A 14,840-nucleotide genomic window follows, 5' to 3' on the forward strand; every position below is an offset into this window, starting at 1 on the left:
GAGTTGAGTATTTTCAACATCAGACCTGCGAAGGATTGAAGCAGCTTCTACTCTCTAATAAATAAGGTCCTCTGAGCAAGAGGTGAAAAAAATAAAATAAAATCAATGGATGGGAACTGACTGAATGATAAAAAAAGGGTTTTTTAAAAAGTGACTATTTTCTGTCATCTTGAACTACGTTTTTCAAAGAAAACAAACAAGACTAGCACCGTACAATGCACTGGACATAAACATTGCATCACTTAAATACGAATAGAATCGAAATCTTTTGAATAAGCACTTCACATTCATCTGCAGCATCTCTGTAACCGTGGGGCTTACAGAGACACAACGGTATTAAAAGCATCCAGTTGGACTAACGATTCCAGACACAAGGGAAATGCTTGAACTATACCCGTAATTGTGCCTGTGATAGTCTTTGCAGCCCTGATAAAGGCATCCTAATGGGCTGAGGCAAATTATCTGGCTCATAATCAGCAAGGCTTGCAATGATTTGGACTGGAACTGCAAGACTACCTTTACAGAAATAAAGACATGAGGAAATAACACCCACTGCAATTGTCTCTGCTGAGATTACACGCATAATGTGGAATGTCAGCCAAAGATACGTCGAATTTCAAACATCTTCACAACAGATTTCCTCTTGGGAATGTTCCCTCACAGAACAAAGTGTATATCAAATGCCAAAATATCTGAAGAACAGTGAATCCAGTGAAGTGCTCCCGCCCTCCCTCCCCCCCGTCTTCTGTCTCAACAGATTCTTACATTTCCAATGCTTGATCTGATGTCGCTTCGTTTTGCAGATTTCTTTTCTCTTTCGCGAAAGCAGGACAGCCCCAGCTGACTAATCAAAATGCTGGCAGTGCCCAAAGAGAGGCCGGGAATCTCAGAAAACAAACATCCGCAGTAAATCAAAAGTGATTTCAGAGGATGATCACAGATGGTGCGACTGAAGAATGCTCCTACAAATTCTGTGTGTCCCCGGTGATTCACACATTTCCCAAGCTGCTGTCTACACTTCTCCAAAATAGCCCGTAGCCCATTATGAATGCAAATAAAAAACATGGCTTGGGACCAGTTCTGGAGGGTTTTTTTTTGCACTAACTCACAGGTAAAAGAGAATGTATGGAACCACGTAGATAACTGTGATTGGCAGACAGACAATCACAGAAAAAACAAACTGGATGTCAACACATTCGTGAAAAAAAAAGAGAGTTTCAAAAACTCTCAATAATTACTGCGGCGTAAGCGCGTGATCACGGCTCATAATCTCACACTCGCATGCAGACACACACAAGACACTCACCCCACTGCAAAGGAGCGAGCTGTAGGTGCTCCAGGACCAGCTGGTTGAGGACTCCTTCGACGCTGGCCTCGCCATGGCGCCGCAGGGAAGGGTGAGTATGGTTAAGGACAACAGTATAGAGAGGTTTGGTTATAAAAGTAAATAAAAGAAACATAACAGACTGGTGTCCTGAGCAAGGAATGTAGAACATTAGAAAGAGCAAAAGAGATGATGTAAACAGATATCACATTTTAAAAAAACGGAGATTATCTTGATTTAGCTGTATACAGGATGGACACGGTCAGTTTTATAGCTGCTACTAATAGAACAGATACTGCTTTCCTTTCAGTGCCCACTCCTGCCGCTTCACCTCTTTTAATGCGACTGTAACTCCTTCAAGTGCTTAATGTGGACTGATACTCCGGCACTGTTTCATCCTTTCAGCGGTCAAACCTAGAGTGCAACTTTATTGCTTTCACTACTTAGTTCTTTATTTCAGAGCTACTACATTCACAAATGAGATAAATCGTATTACTTGCTTCACAGTAATAGTTATGTTCAAAATATGTAATTCAAATGGGTGGAAATTTTATATGCAATTGAAATATATAAGTCCTGCATTTTGGCCTAAATATTTTTCCTGTTGTTTTCTTCCCTTCTGGTAGATCTCTGGTCAAGTTTCAGCTCTCAGCAATCACACTGTAGTTTCTTTCTAATTCTAGTAACGATTAAAATCATATAAACTGTACGAGCAACTCTGAGACTTTAAACACTGACAAGTCCCTTTTCAGCAGACCTTCAACGGATAATTAGCTTTGCACCCGAGAAAATATTAATGGGCCTATAACATTGTTATCTTTTGTACTTTTTGTCCCTAACAGTCTGTAAGGTTTATAGAGAAGGTTCTGATGATTACAGAAACCAGAAATACATTAAACATCAGCTGCTTTTTTACAACCAAGTCAATTAAGTCTGCTACTTGCATCGAAGTGCGGTCGCTTACCTCCTAGTTTTATTCATAGAACCGAACTGCTTACACTCGTCTACACGAAGATTAAAGAGCCAAACTGACTGTGTGAGAAAGAGAAATTGTTCAACATGTGAAAGCTGCTTATGTAGTATATAATGAATGTGTGTGGATTTTGCTCCTCGTACTACACAATCTTAAAAAGAAGCAAAGTTAAACAAGAAATGCCACTGCTTTTAGATACAAGTATCAGTAGCAGTAGATTATTACGGCAAGCCATTAAATAGAGATATCACTGGGGAATATGAAGACAAAAAATGTATGTAGAATTAGTTATAATGAATTCAAACTTGCATAAAATATGGAATTGATTTTCTAAATTTACAGCTGCATAATATGCAAAAGAGGGAAATAAAACTCCCTGCAAATGAACTGCTTCATATAATTCATGTAATGCGTTCATTTAGATGTCAAAGGTGCACGGAGAGCATGTTTTCGTAACCTGACTGTAATGGTAACATTAAACTGATCGCAGCGTAGGCTATCAATGTATGAATGCTGGATCAAAACAAATATGGCCGTCAGAGAGCAATTACCCAGATAATATGCGATGATAAGCACACCGCTGATCATTTACACAGCTGACATTTGGAATAATGGTTGAGACGAGCAGTGTCGAGAGCACCAAACCTGTGTCTATTAACCTTTGAGGGTGAGTACAGTATGCATGCAGAGAGAGAGTGAGTGAAAGAAGGCATCTGCAGACAAAACATACTGTGCTGGAAAGTGCTTCTTACTGAGCACGCCGGATCATTTCCAAACTCAGAAGTCTGACTCATAATGAATCACGTCACAACATGCACCTGCATCTTATCTGAACGAACAAAAGAGGTGTTATGGCTTTGATCGCTCGTGGCATGAAGAATTCATACTTCAAGCTTTCAATGGAACTGTTGGGTAACAGGAGCATGCAGCAGTTCATCAATACAGCCTGGATGTTACGGTAGCAAGATGATCGGTAGCCTGAGTGTCTAACTTTATGCTGCAATCCTTAGTGGACCCTCACAGAAGTCTGCTTTGAAATGGACACGCTAGATGACATGCGGATGTTCAATACAGTATATCTACTGACCCCAGTGCACAGAGAGTAAGCCTGAATATACGGTATAAGATATATAAGAGCCTCTTGGCCTTTTTTTTCCACAACTTGAAGTTACATACAGATGATGCAAACAACCTTACTCAACTTTAGGTGTGACGTAAATACAGATAAAAGGTCTTTTGGTCTCACTATAACAATTCAGTGGAGCATCTGCCCTCCAAATGCGATTTAAGTACAGGCACATTGGAAACAAGGGGTCAAAATGGCAGACAATCATAAGGCTTCTTCCATCGATCCATCCATCCATCCATTTTCTGGCACTTATCCAGGTACAGGTCACAGTGGCAGCAGGCTGAATAAGCTGGCCCTGATGTCTTCACCCACAGCCATGTCTTTCAGACCTGACTGGAGTTTCAACTGATACATCTGTACATGAGTCGCGTAATCGTTCACGTGAAGAGCATACTGTAAATCTTATGAGAATGAAGCTGTAGTGTATCATATACACATATCTAATATTAGGCAGGTCTCCCCCTGTACCACCAAAAAAAGGAATGGACTTTCTACACCTTTCTATTATACAGAGCATGAAGTTTAACAGCATTTTGTGCCACAGTAGCTCTTCTGTAGACCAGGTGAAATGTTTCTGTTTCTTCATAAATGCATAAATTTTTACACTACATGTCCTAGCCTTTGCTTATGGACATCATCTATGAGATTTTGGCACCCACGACCTTGTAGATACTAAGCCCAAACACCACAGAAACTGTTTTGGAGATTCTCTGACCAAGTCGTCTATCAAACTATCACAATTTTGGCCGTTATCAAAGCCACTCAGATCCTTATGTCTACGCTATTTTTCTACTTCCAACACACCAGCTTCAAGAACTGACTGTTCACTTGCTGCCTAATATATCCTAACCCTTGACAGATGCCATTGTAACAAGATGATCAATGCTATTCACGTATTATTCACCTGTTAGTGGTTTTAACGTTGTGGCTGATTGGGCTATATTTATGGCCATTCCCTTAAATTGCTACAGAGCTGAGCAATCAGAGAAACTCTGCCAATGTGTGGATGATCAACACGCTTGTCGCTTCACTAAACTTATTGTCAACAATCCGTCAGAGTTTGGCACTTTTCTGTTTGTTGCCTGTAAAAAAAAATAAAAAAGTCTCATGAACCACAGTTATTCCTGGCAATAGAAAATGGAGAAAATGGAATCATTGCTTACTTTAGTTAAAGACTTCACAGAAACATTAATGCCTCCAAAGTGTTGCTTGGAGATTTGGCACATCCCTGCTTTGGGCTGACAGAATGACTTTAAGTTGTTTTGCTATTTCATTTGTGATTAATGCTACCTATTTGGTGCTTGCTTGCTTGTGAGCTATATTAGCAAGATTTTATTCAAATGGCTTGTAGTAAAACATAATTTGTGGGAGGATGGGCGGTTCCAGACCTTCTAACAGTCAGGAAGACCATTAGAGCACAGTTTAAGATCAAGAAATGGCACAAACAGTGCTGCCTAAGGTGTGCGGCTGAGCACGATGCCTTGAAGGTGATGTGTACAATTTCAGACCTAAACTGCGCCGATGTCGACTCAAGTCTATCTATTCTAAAGTAATACGCTGTCACGTCTGGTTGGCCATAATATCTTAGACAAACTGCAATCTGGATTTACTCTGCAGGCTACGACAGCTTTACAGGGAGTTACAACAATAATTGTAGTGAGTATTAATGCTGGTTAAGGAAATGAAACTCAACACACTGGAATGATTCATGAACTTGGAAATGACACCCATAACACATTCCCTCCTTCATTTCTTCTATTTTTTCTCAGCGCCTGTACTGTATATGATGAAGTCCTTCCCTATGAGTGAACAACTATAAGTTAACACCAAACAGGAATAATATTGTGAGGAACTCATACATTACAAATGAAAGTGACTTTTACTTTGCTCAGGGCCAAGTGAGTGCTTCAGAGTGTGACATGGACTGTAATCAAATCTTTTACATCTCTAGTTTTTTTGTGTTGTAAAAGGGAAAATCCACCCTGAAGCAGAATTTACTTTGTGCTATTCGAATGATTTTAGACATTCAAGTCTTTCTGTACACACAAAGAAACGTCTCCCTGTGCATGAAACAATAGCAGCAAAACTTAACTTCAAAACATCACGTGACAAGTTTGGTGTTGGTCCATTGATGCTGAGTTAATTACTGACTAAATATAAGTTACCCATCCATCCATTATCTGTCACCAGTTATCCTCATCAGGGTCACTATGGGGAGCTTATACCAGCTGACTTTGGGCGAGAGGCGAGGTACACACTGGACACGTCGCCAGCTTATTACATGGCATGGAGACAAACAACCGTTCACCTTCACATTCACATTTAGAGTCACCAATTAACCTATTAAGTGCATGTTTTTGGACTGTGGGAGGAAGCTGGAGTACCTGGAGAGAACAACAACTGAGGTTCGAACCAGGAACCTTATTGCTGTGAGACTAACCACTGTGTAACATAAATTGTGTTTGAGTTATTCCAACCAAATGACTTGCATATGAACATACAATAGGACTTCCAGTTGTGATTGAAAAAAACGTCCATTTGAAGTTTTCACTACAGCCTTTAAATCATATCCACTGTTTCACTGTGTACTGAGCAGCTACAGGATTTGTCTGCTGATGGCAGATTCACTAGAGCCTGTCTATGCTGCTCAGCTTAAAAAAAAAAACTGTTTAAGTTCACAAATTTGTATCATAATATACATTCTAATTAGGATAAAATTATACAAAACAGACAGCTTCAGGCTGATTTCTGCTGCAATAAAAGGAGCGCTATCAGACTTGCCACTTGGAATACGTTTGTATGTCATCTTCTTTCTTCGTTCCTGCCTACACGCTGCCAAATTGCTTGTAGATAAAACAATACACATAATGATTGGGAGTGTTTACGCCTTCATAAAAAGGAAAAATATAATGGCAACTTCAGTAGCTGAGAGATTGGATTCATCATTAACCGTGCACCATGCTCACCAACAATCTGACAGGCTGTTCTTAAATCTGGAAATATGTGCACAGCAAACTGCCAACTGATGAGTTATGGGCTGATATAAGACACTACATGCATGATGACTAGTAGCTCTTATCAACAGGAGCATGTTATGAAACTCATGAGTTTCACCAGAATACTGACAGCAGGGACTTGGAGTTTTAGCCTTCTCACCGCCCAAATAATCACTGCCCTGGAGTTAGTACTTGTAGATGGCCCAGGGCCTTGTCTACACTATCGAAACTCACTGATTGGTCAAAGTGAGCCCTCAAGCCTGCTACACCTAGAGCACCACATTCATTCAGACTCAGTAAATGCATGCTGGTCCCATATTATTTTTGAATATAATTAGAGCATCACCACTTTTTAAAAGATCAGTATGTAGGATTTTAATGGTGTCTTGCAGTGTAGTTGCTGATTTAACGTTGTGACTTTAACTTGTATTTTCAGGTTATAACACACTAATGAAAACACGGTTAAGCAGATTATATTCAATTTATGTCATATTATGTCATAGAGCCACCCAAATCTGACACACTGGATCTTTAGGATCAAATTAAATTGCTTTGTTAACATTGTTGTACTGTAAAAATGGGATTTATAATGTTGTAGGGACCCTATACAATGTTTATTTGCTGATTAACACATAGCTATGTGTTAATCTCTGCGTGTCAACACATAGAAATGTGTTAATCTGATCTTCTGATAATATGTTTTTGCAGGAGCAGGTGGCTGATTTTTAAAGACTTCCCCAAAGAATCTAAAATCTAAAAATCTTCTGTCATATTTAATCTCCTTTGCAACCTCTGCGTGTCTCCCTTTTTCAGTCTCACGGCAGTTTGTTGTTTTGTGCAAACAAAGCTGCTGCTTTTTAATCTGACAATGGTTTAATGAGCTGAATACTCACAACTCTTGAAAGTCGTGGGAATGAAAGCATGGATGTGCAAAGCATCAGGAACTTTTAGTCTCTGATTTATTTCCACAGTTTAGTTAATCTAATTCAATTTTATTTATATAGCGCTGGAGATTTTTTTAATATAGAGCACGTCTAGACTGTACTGTTTGTAATATTATTTAACTCCCTCGTCCCTGGGAACATTTGATTTTTCATTTAGAATTATACGGTAAACGCTCTGGTTGCCAAGGTTTTGTCTCTGTTAGCAGCCCCACAGAAGACAAATAACCCAGTTGGCATCTGTGTTACAACCTATATATTTCTGATTTCTGACAACAAGTGTGTTGATGGTGCACATGCACATGACAGGCCAGAAGACAATAGTATACAAGGGAATAGATATAAAGAGTTGCCTGCCCTGAGGGCAGCATGCTGTCAATTATGGTGTCAAAGATTACCTTGGATGGACCACAAAGCTTGCCCACAAATTAAGACCTATGGGAAAATGTTCATATCATACTGCTGCGAGTGTATGGCACAATTAGACACCCACACATACACACACTAAGACATCACTTCAGAGTGGCAGAGTGGCAAGTACTTCGCCATACGCTTTCCCATCTGTCAGTACAGGCGAACAAGCTCCCTGCTGGCCAGAGGGCCTCCAGATGTACGATCCAGATGTCCTGTATCACTGATCTGAGGGCTGTCAACAGACAACATTCAGCAAACACACAGTGCTGAATAATTCTGTTTGACTACTAAAATCTATTGGAGATTATGACCTGTTTATTGGTTCAGCACAAACTATGTACACTCAAGTACAATGTAAACCTTTGGCATCTTTACCTTCCATCTTTCTAGCAATGCTCAGCTCAGTCTGGCTTCTCTGATATAACTCTACTGTACATGTACTGGAAGGATATGATGTTCCAACAGATGCCTAGCTTGCTGTTGATCTGGCAGCCCTGGGCATGCTGCCGCTCCTCCTCTAGCTGTTTGGGATTGGTGAAGCGAGCTGTCTCCTGGTCCGGCTGTGGCAGACTCTCAAAGTCAAACTTGTCAACCTGGATCGCCATCCTGCAACAGGAGAGAGGAAACAGTTACGTGATGCTGCTTATATCACTTCTGACTGACGAATAGAAAACAGAGTAACACTTTAATGGTAGTGACAGTTACACAACTGTCATTTGAAACTTTAAAACTAAGTTAATAAAAAGGTTCAAAGGACTTGACTTGATTTTAATTTACCTTGCCAATAGCTGATTTTTTGAACCAATATTTAGACTCGGTAAGTATTCAAATAACATGTAGGTCTTCGACTTCTACTTATTTTCATTCTTTGTAAACTATTGAATGCCCATCACAATTTTGCAGAAGGCAGCATATTTAAATGACTCTTTTTGTAACTCAAACTCAATTATATCTGAATCACACCAACATAAAAAAAACATTAATCGGTTATCAGGGTTCTCCTTTTAAGCTCATTTCAGCACCAATTTAGTGTCTCCTTCTGTGATGAACTACTTCAAAAACTCTAGTAGGCCCAAAAACCAATAATCCATACATACTGTGCAGTACAAACACAATGTTGCATTAGAGTCATTCCAGGTTCTGTATATTTCTCATGGACAACCAATGTAAATAGTCGTGATCAATTATATAACAAATAGCCGTACACAAAATACGGATAATACTGCATGTGGCTGAAATTTGCCACCTCAGCAACACTTAAAACCAAGTCCTACTATAAAGTACAATTACTGTAAGCTTGGAACATGCGAGGACTAGTTGGTGCACAATTTATTTGTACCTATGAGTCTTGTCTCATAGGGTCAGTGCTAAGGGTCAGTGCTGTCAAGACAGCTTATCAGCAGTGCAAATGTGCATTATTAGTCATTCGCAATCAATTTGCTTGTGAATTGCTAAATTTTCCACATTTTAAATGCTGGTGTGACCAGGCTTTTACTGGCATAAACGGAACAAAGAATGTGCACCTATCTCTTCTACAATGAAATGCCATGGAAACCTCATTTGAAAACATCAAAAAAGTCCATAAGACCAATTAGTGTAGTCGTTATCTCATGCTGGTGAATTATATATTAAACAATAAACTTAATGGATTAACATATTTCTGCCTTGCTTGCTTATGACAACCAATGTAGGCGGTTTTGTGTGGCTTGGCAGGTGATAAATTATGTATCTAGTCTGAACAAACACCCTGAGGTCCAAGCTTTCGCCTGTATACTCTGGGTATGTTATTTATTAACAAGAGCCAGGGTGTTTGTTGCCCGAGGTTACATCGTGTGTCACATCCAGGATTCAAATCTTGGTCTACAGAACAAAGCTAAACCTCACCTGTGCTCTTTATTCAAAAAATGGAAATATCAATTAGATATATTTCTCCCTAGAGTTCAGAGTTGAACCAGTAGAGTTCAAGACAAAGACAGTGGATGAAGATATCCTAAGGGAAAAAGGGAGATAATAGGATAGTAATATAAGCTGAAGAGGACAGCCCCCAGTGTCCTGAAGCAGTTTGTGATGCAACACACAACCTAACAACTGCTCCGCTTTAGCAAAACACCATAAAATACCAGCAAGCATTTAAGGGAGCAGACGAATAGGCAGTACACACAACATTGACAAACTAATATCATGACAGCAAACAGTAGCTTATTTACTCACCAAATACAAAGCTACATTAACATTCAGGTTGAGTCCTGTTTTTAGCCATGTTGAGACAAAACTTAGGGGCTAAAAAAACCCACAATAACTTACTGAAAGACAATAAAACACTACAAAGAAAGAAGTTAAGTAAGGGTTATTACCTCCAACGAGGAAGTTATGTTTCCATTTTGTTTGTCTGTTGAGCTGAACTGCAGAAGAACTACTACCCCAATTGTCATGAAACTTGGTGAAAGGGGCACAGGCCAAGCAACAACCCATTAAATTTTGAAGCGGATCCGAATCACAGAGCAGATACACTAATTATTTTTGGGTCAGTTGTAACACAGACATATAGTAGTTGCCTTTGCATATCGTAGAAAAGTGGACTCTTGGCCTTGTCTGCAATCTCTGATCTCTGGTCTTGTCATTATCTCCAAGTTGTGACTCACTCTAGTTTCCTAGCTTATTCACTAAAATGGTTGCTTTCTTGTTCAAAGCACATATCCCCAAAGGGTCATATTTTTAGAAACTCAGGAAAAAAAAAAAAGTCTTGCTTTCTAGCTTTGCTAATCAAAATGTTTGTGAAGGGAGTCACTTGTAGTGACAAATCCACAGAGAACCATCTCTACAATCAGAGTTTACAAATTCTGCAGCAGCAGCATCTGTTTTGAGCAAAAGAAAAAAGCTCTGATAAGCTTGATGTATTCTACTTATTTAGCATCAAACATCAATCATACAAAAGTTAAAAGAAAGTCAAATAGCTCGCATACAGTACAAGCCCACATATTTTTCTAAAAAGCTGGTGGACACTAAACAGAGCCAAAGAAGAAAGGAATACTGGACTTGCATCCATCTGGTGGCCAGAAGCATGATGTAAATTAATCCTAAAGTCTATAAGAAGTGCCAAAAACTGCAGTTCCTTAAATTTCAATCTCCATCAACCTCAATGTTAAAATGTCCAAAGTCACAGCGGAAATAAACATGTTGACAGCCTGGTACAAAAAATGGTTTTAGTCTCTATGGCTAATTTCCCCGTTCATGTCAACTGTACCGAGTCTGAATACATTAAAGTCACTTGTTCAAATGATATTAAGGCTTAAAATTATGCATAATTAACAGCATGGCTGCTTTGATTGACAGGTGGGTGCCATTACAGATGGCTTGTTTGAGCACCCAGGCGTCATGTGGCCTCAGGTCAGCTGATGATCAATGTCTTTACCGATACATAGATCAGTCAGGAGGCAGAAGAAGCAGAGTCACAGATGTTGAGCCTCAAAAACTCAGCTCTTGAAATGGGTGATGTCGGTGGGTAATACACAAATGTAGTTCAAAATGTATAATATGATTCTAAATGTTAGTGTGTATGTTAGTGTGGTCATTTTCTGCTTGTTATAAAGTTTAGCCTTCTATTGCACAGTGAAGCATTGCCACAATACAGTGGCACTTTACAGGAGAGTAAAAAAATGTCCCAGGTCTCTTACTTATGTCATAATGAGTGATAGTCTTTGCTTCAAGTGTTTAACTGGGAGACAGACCCCATCAGAGTCTTCTTCACACAGAGAAAAGGACAAGGAAGAAAAAAGTCGAACGTGTAGTCCATTTTTCTGTGCCCTCAGTACTCCTATCATTCCCTACTTAGAGAAATGACACAATGTGACTCTGAGGTGGGAAGCTAACTGCAAATTACCTGGACATCCATCTCCACGGGAGGATGACTTGCAATAAGAGGTTCCTATAAAGGCAGAGTCTCACTCAGAACGTCACTCTGTTTTTAAGACTTGATAAATCACTGCGTTGACGGGCACCACGCTGACCAATGCAAATTATGTCTCAGTGAACATATTTAATATCTTCGCATGAGCAATTTTCAATCTGTTTATAAGACAAAACACAGTGAATCCATGTATTGATCTGTAGGCTCATCTCTGGATTCCAGTTCGCAGGACAGGACGGCTCCCTAAGGAGGCATTTTCTGATGCAGTGAGAGGAAGATGTGCAGAACACAGTCAGACTGAATTGGTCAGTGCTTTCTTGTATTAACACATATTGTAAAGCAAGAAAATTCTATAATGACATCTGATTTGAGAAGAAATTCTGACTGTGATACTTTTCTGTATCTTTCATGTCTGTTTGACCATTATGCTACTTTGAATTAGTGACTATCATTGCAGTGATCTGCTGCCTTACCTGTGTGACACGCCGTATTACAAATAATTAATGAAATTACGCTACAAGAAAAGGAATCTCTTGATGAGTCCAGAGACACATATACATCAAAGTAAGGTGGAGGAGAAAAGGCAAAGGCAATTACCATTTCACAGCCTTTATGACAAAGCAGAACACAAATTAAATAACAATTAGGACTTCAAAACAAAGACTCCTGCTCTTGCTGCGACACACTCAAATACATCGGCCTTTGAAGATTAGTGGCACGAGGCTTATGTCACTGACTGAAGTCCCATCTTCAGATGGGTGCTGCTTTTCATTCAGTCATCTTCAAAAGCACACATTACACACTAAGTCTAAAAATACCACGTTGCAACAATGCAAATGGATCCTAAATGGGAAGACGCTGTCTGGCAAAGCCTATGACTGGTTTTCTTTGGACATGCAATTAGTAAAAGCCAGATGGCCACATTTAGATTTACACTTCAAACACGGAAAACAAATGTTTTCCAAGGAATAAAACCAATAGCAGTTGATGAACTAGAGTTGGTAACAGTGTTGGGAATGAAAACTTTACAACTACATTGATAAAGATTCAAGATCGTTTGATATTTTTGAAGTAGAAGCTGCTGATAGATGTTTATTTGAGCTATATTTAGCACTGGTGATTCAAGTATTCCAAAAAGTTAAACGATTTAAAGTAGGTCTCATTTTCTTTTATTTAGTTCAAACAGATAAATAAGTGATGGACTGCCAAGGGCAGTGTTTTGTCAAAGCAATGGTTTAAAACCAAAAGATATTCTATTCGTAATTATATAAACCACTGAAAAGCAACAGTTAAAAAAGTAATGATAAAACTGTTGATTAATTTCTAGTGTCTGCTTGGTTAATTAAGTTTTTTTGCATTTTGAAAAAGATACTTGAAAAGAATTAAGACCATGATGCACCAAAACCCAACGACCAAAGTTAATCTCAGTGTTGAAAAGTCAAACGCATAAGCAGACTTTATTGGAATTAATTGATAATGGCGACATATTTTAAATGCTGGCATGACAAGGCCTTAACTGCAACAAATGTGAAAGTAAAATGGGCACTGGTTCTCAGCATGATAACAGACATGATTGAATCTAAGCTTACCATTTACTACCGCAATGAAATCTGATGGAAACCCAACTAAAACCCATTTCTTAAAGTTCATACAACCTATTGGTGTACCAGAGCAGCGTAAATAAAGACAATGCAACAAAAAGTCAAAGCAAGTCCACAGTGCTGTGATTGTAATTGCAACAAAGATGACATCCAATCCCCAAGTAGCCCTAAAAGAGCTTTATACTAAGGCAGGAGAGTAATAACAGGCCAAGCTATCCCACCACCACTCCCGCCATCTTCTTTTTCCATTGATTTGATTGTGGAGTCTTTCAAGGATTAGGCCATATCTAGAGACTAATCTAGCCTATTACAAGGCTTTTAATAACAACCTGTGTGCTGAGATGGGGCCACCGTGAAACATCTCTAGGCCTAATTCCCAGTCTGTTAAACCTCCCTGCCTCCCTCCAGCCCCTCGCTGATAACAGCCTGCTTGGCCTTCATTTCCCTGGCCGAGAAAAGCGGCAAGGGTAGATGGGAGATTGAATGGATGGACGGGCCCATTTCACCCAAATTTCTATCTGTTAAAGAGGATGAGCTGTGAATCAGTTAGCGTTCAAATAAATCCTACAAAGACATGCACAGATGAGACCTAGATCTGCAGAAATATAGAGGTCTATTTTCTTGTCAGCATGTGTCCGTCGATGGGCTTTTGTACTGGCATAGTGTAATTTTTGTCAGGCCCAGACAATTACTTTTTTTGTGCTTTCTAGCTTGCATGCATTTTATTTTGGTGACTCACAATGAGCTTGACTTTAAGTGAGAGTAGCAGCAAAGAAGAGGTGTGGAACAGAGATTTGTAATTGCTCAGAACAAGCTGAAAGCACATAACACAAGGCACAGTCATGTTCTGTGCTATTTTCATGACTTAGCCATGTATGTCTGAACAGATCCAAACTAAATATTATTGTTCAGTAAACACTATTCTGGTTGAATAAGTTTAATATAAAAGTGTAAAGTGGTTAGAAATAAGATGAGATAACAACAACAAAAAAACTATGTATACATGTCTCTATGGTTGAAATGAGTATTATGTACTGTCACAATCAACCATGTCTCCCGGAAAATACATTTTCATCACAACAATTTTCTTTGTCAACTATGTTTAAGATGAAACATTGCTGCCTGGGTTGCGCCCGTCATTGTAAATAAGAAATCGTTCTTAATGTCTAGCCTGGTAAAATAAAAGTTAAATACAAAATTGAGAAAGTTATTCTTTCTTTGCTGTAGCAGGGATGTTGGCAGTCAAAAGCACAGGACTTATGTTTCTAAAAAGTTTGGTCAAGGTTAAGGAAAGATTATGGTTTTGGTTCCTCAGATGTAAAGTAAGAATAAATGTGTTCTGAGGTTGTCGGACCAAAGAAGAAAGTGTTATTAACCACCCAGCCAAGTTCGGATAAAAAACACTGAGCGAATTAAACATTTCATACAAAACTTTCATGTATTTAAAAATTACACAAAGGTCATTTTGAGGGGAAAAAAGCCTGGCCAGAATTTGCAACGATGCAAAGCGAGGATTGTGAATCCTTTTCTGTAGATGCCAGTTAGGTGGCCCAGT

General features: G+C 39.1%; 1 protein-coding gene across 3 annotated transcripts in view; it reads right to left on the reverse strand.

The window, feature by feature from the left end:
• Positions 1-14,840, reverse strand: part of trappc9 (trafficking protein particle complex subunit 9) — a 199,874-nt gene that overhangs the window by 56,569 nt on the left and 128,465 nt on the right. For all 3 annotated transcript variants that reach the window (XM_019258520.2, XM_019258505.2, XM_019258513.2), the window contains 2 exons: positions 8,230-8,383; positions 1,307-1,397 (listed from right to left, as the gene is read on the reverse strand). In XM_019258520.2, the coding sequence (XP_019114065.1) occupies positions 1,307-1,397; positions 8,230-8,383 (245 nt within the window). The remainder of the gene's footprint in view (positions 1-1,306; positions 1,398-8,229; positions 8,384-14,840) is intronic.

Source organism: Larimichthys crocea, chromosome XIII (genome assembly GCF_000972845.2).
Source record: "Larimichthys crocea isolate SSNF chromosome XIII, L_crocea_2.0, whole genome shotgun sequence".
Lineage (NCBI taxonomy): Eukaryota > Metazoa > Chordata > Actinopteri > Sciaenidae > Larimichthys > Larimichthys crocea.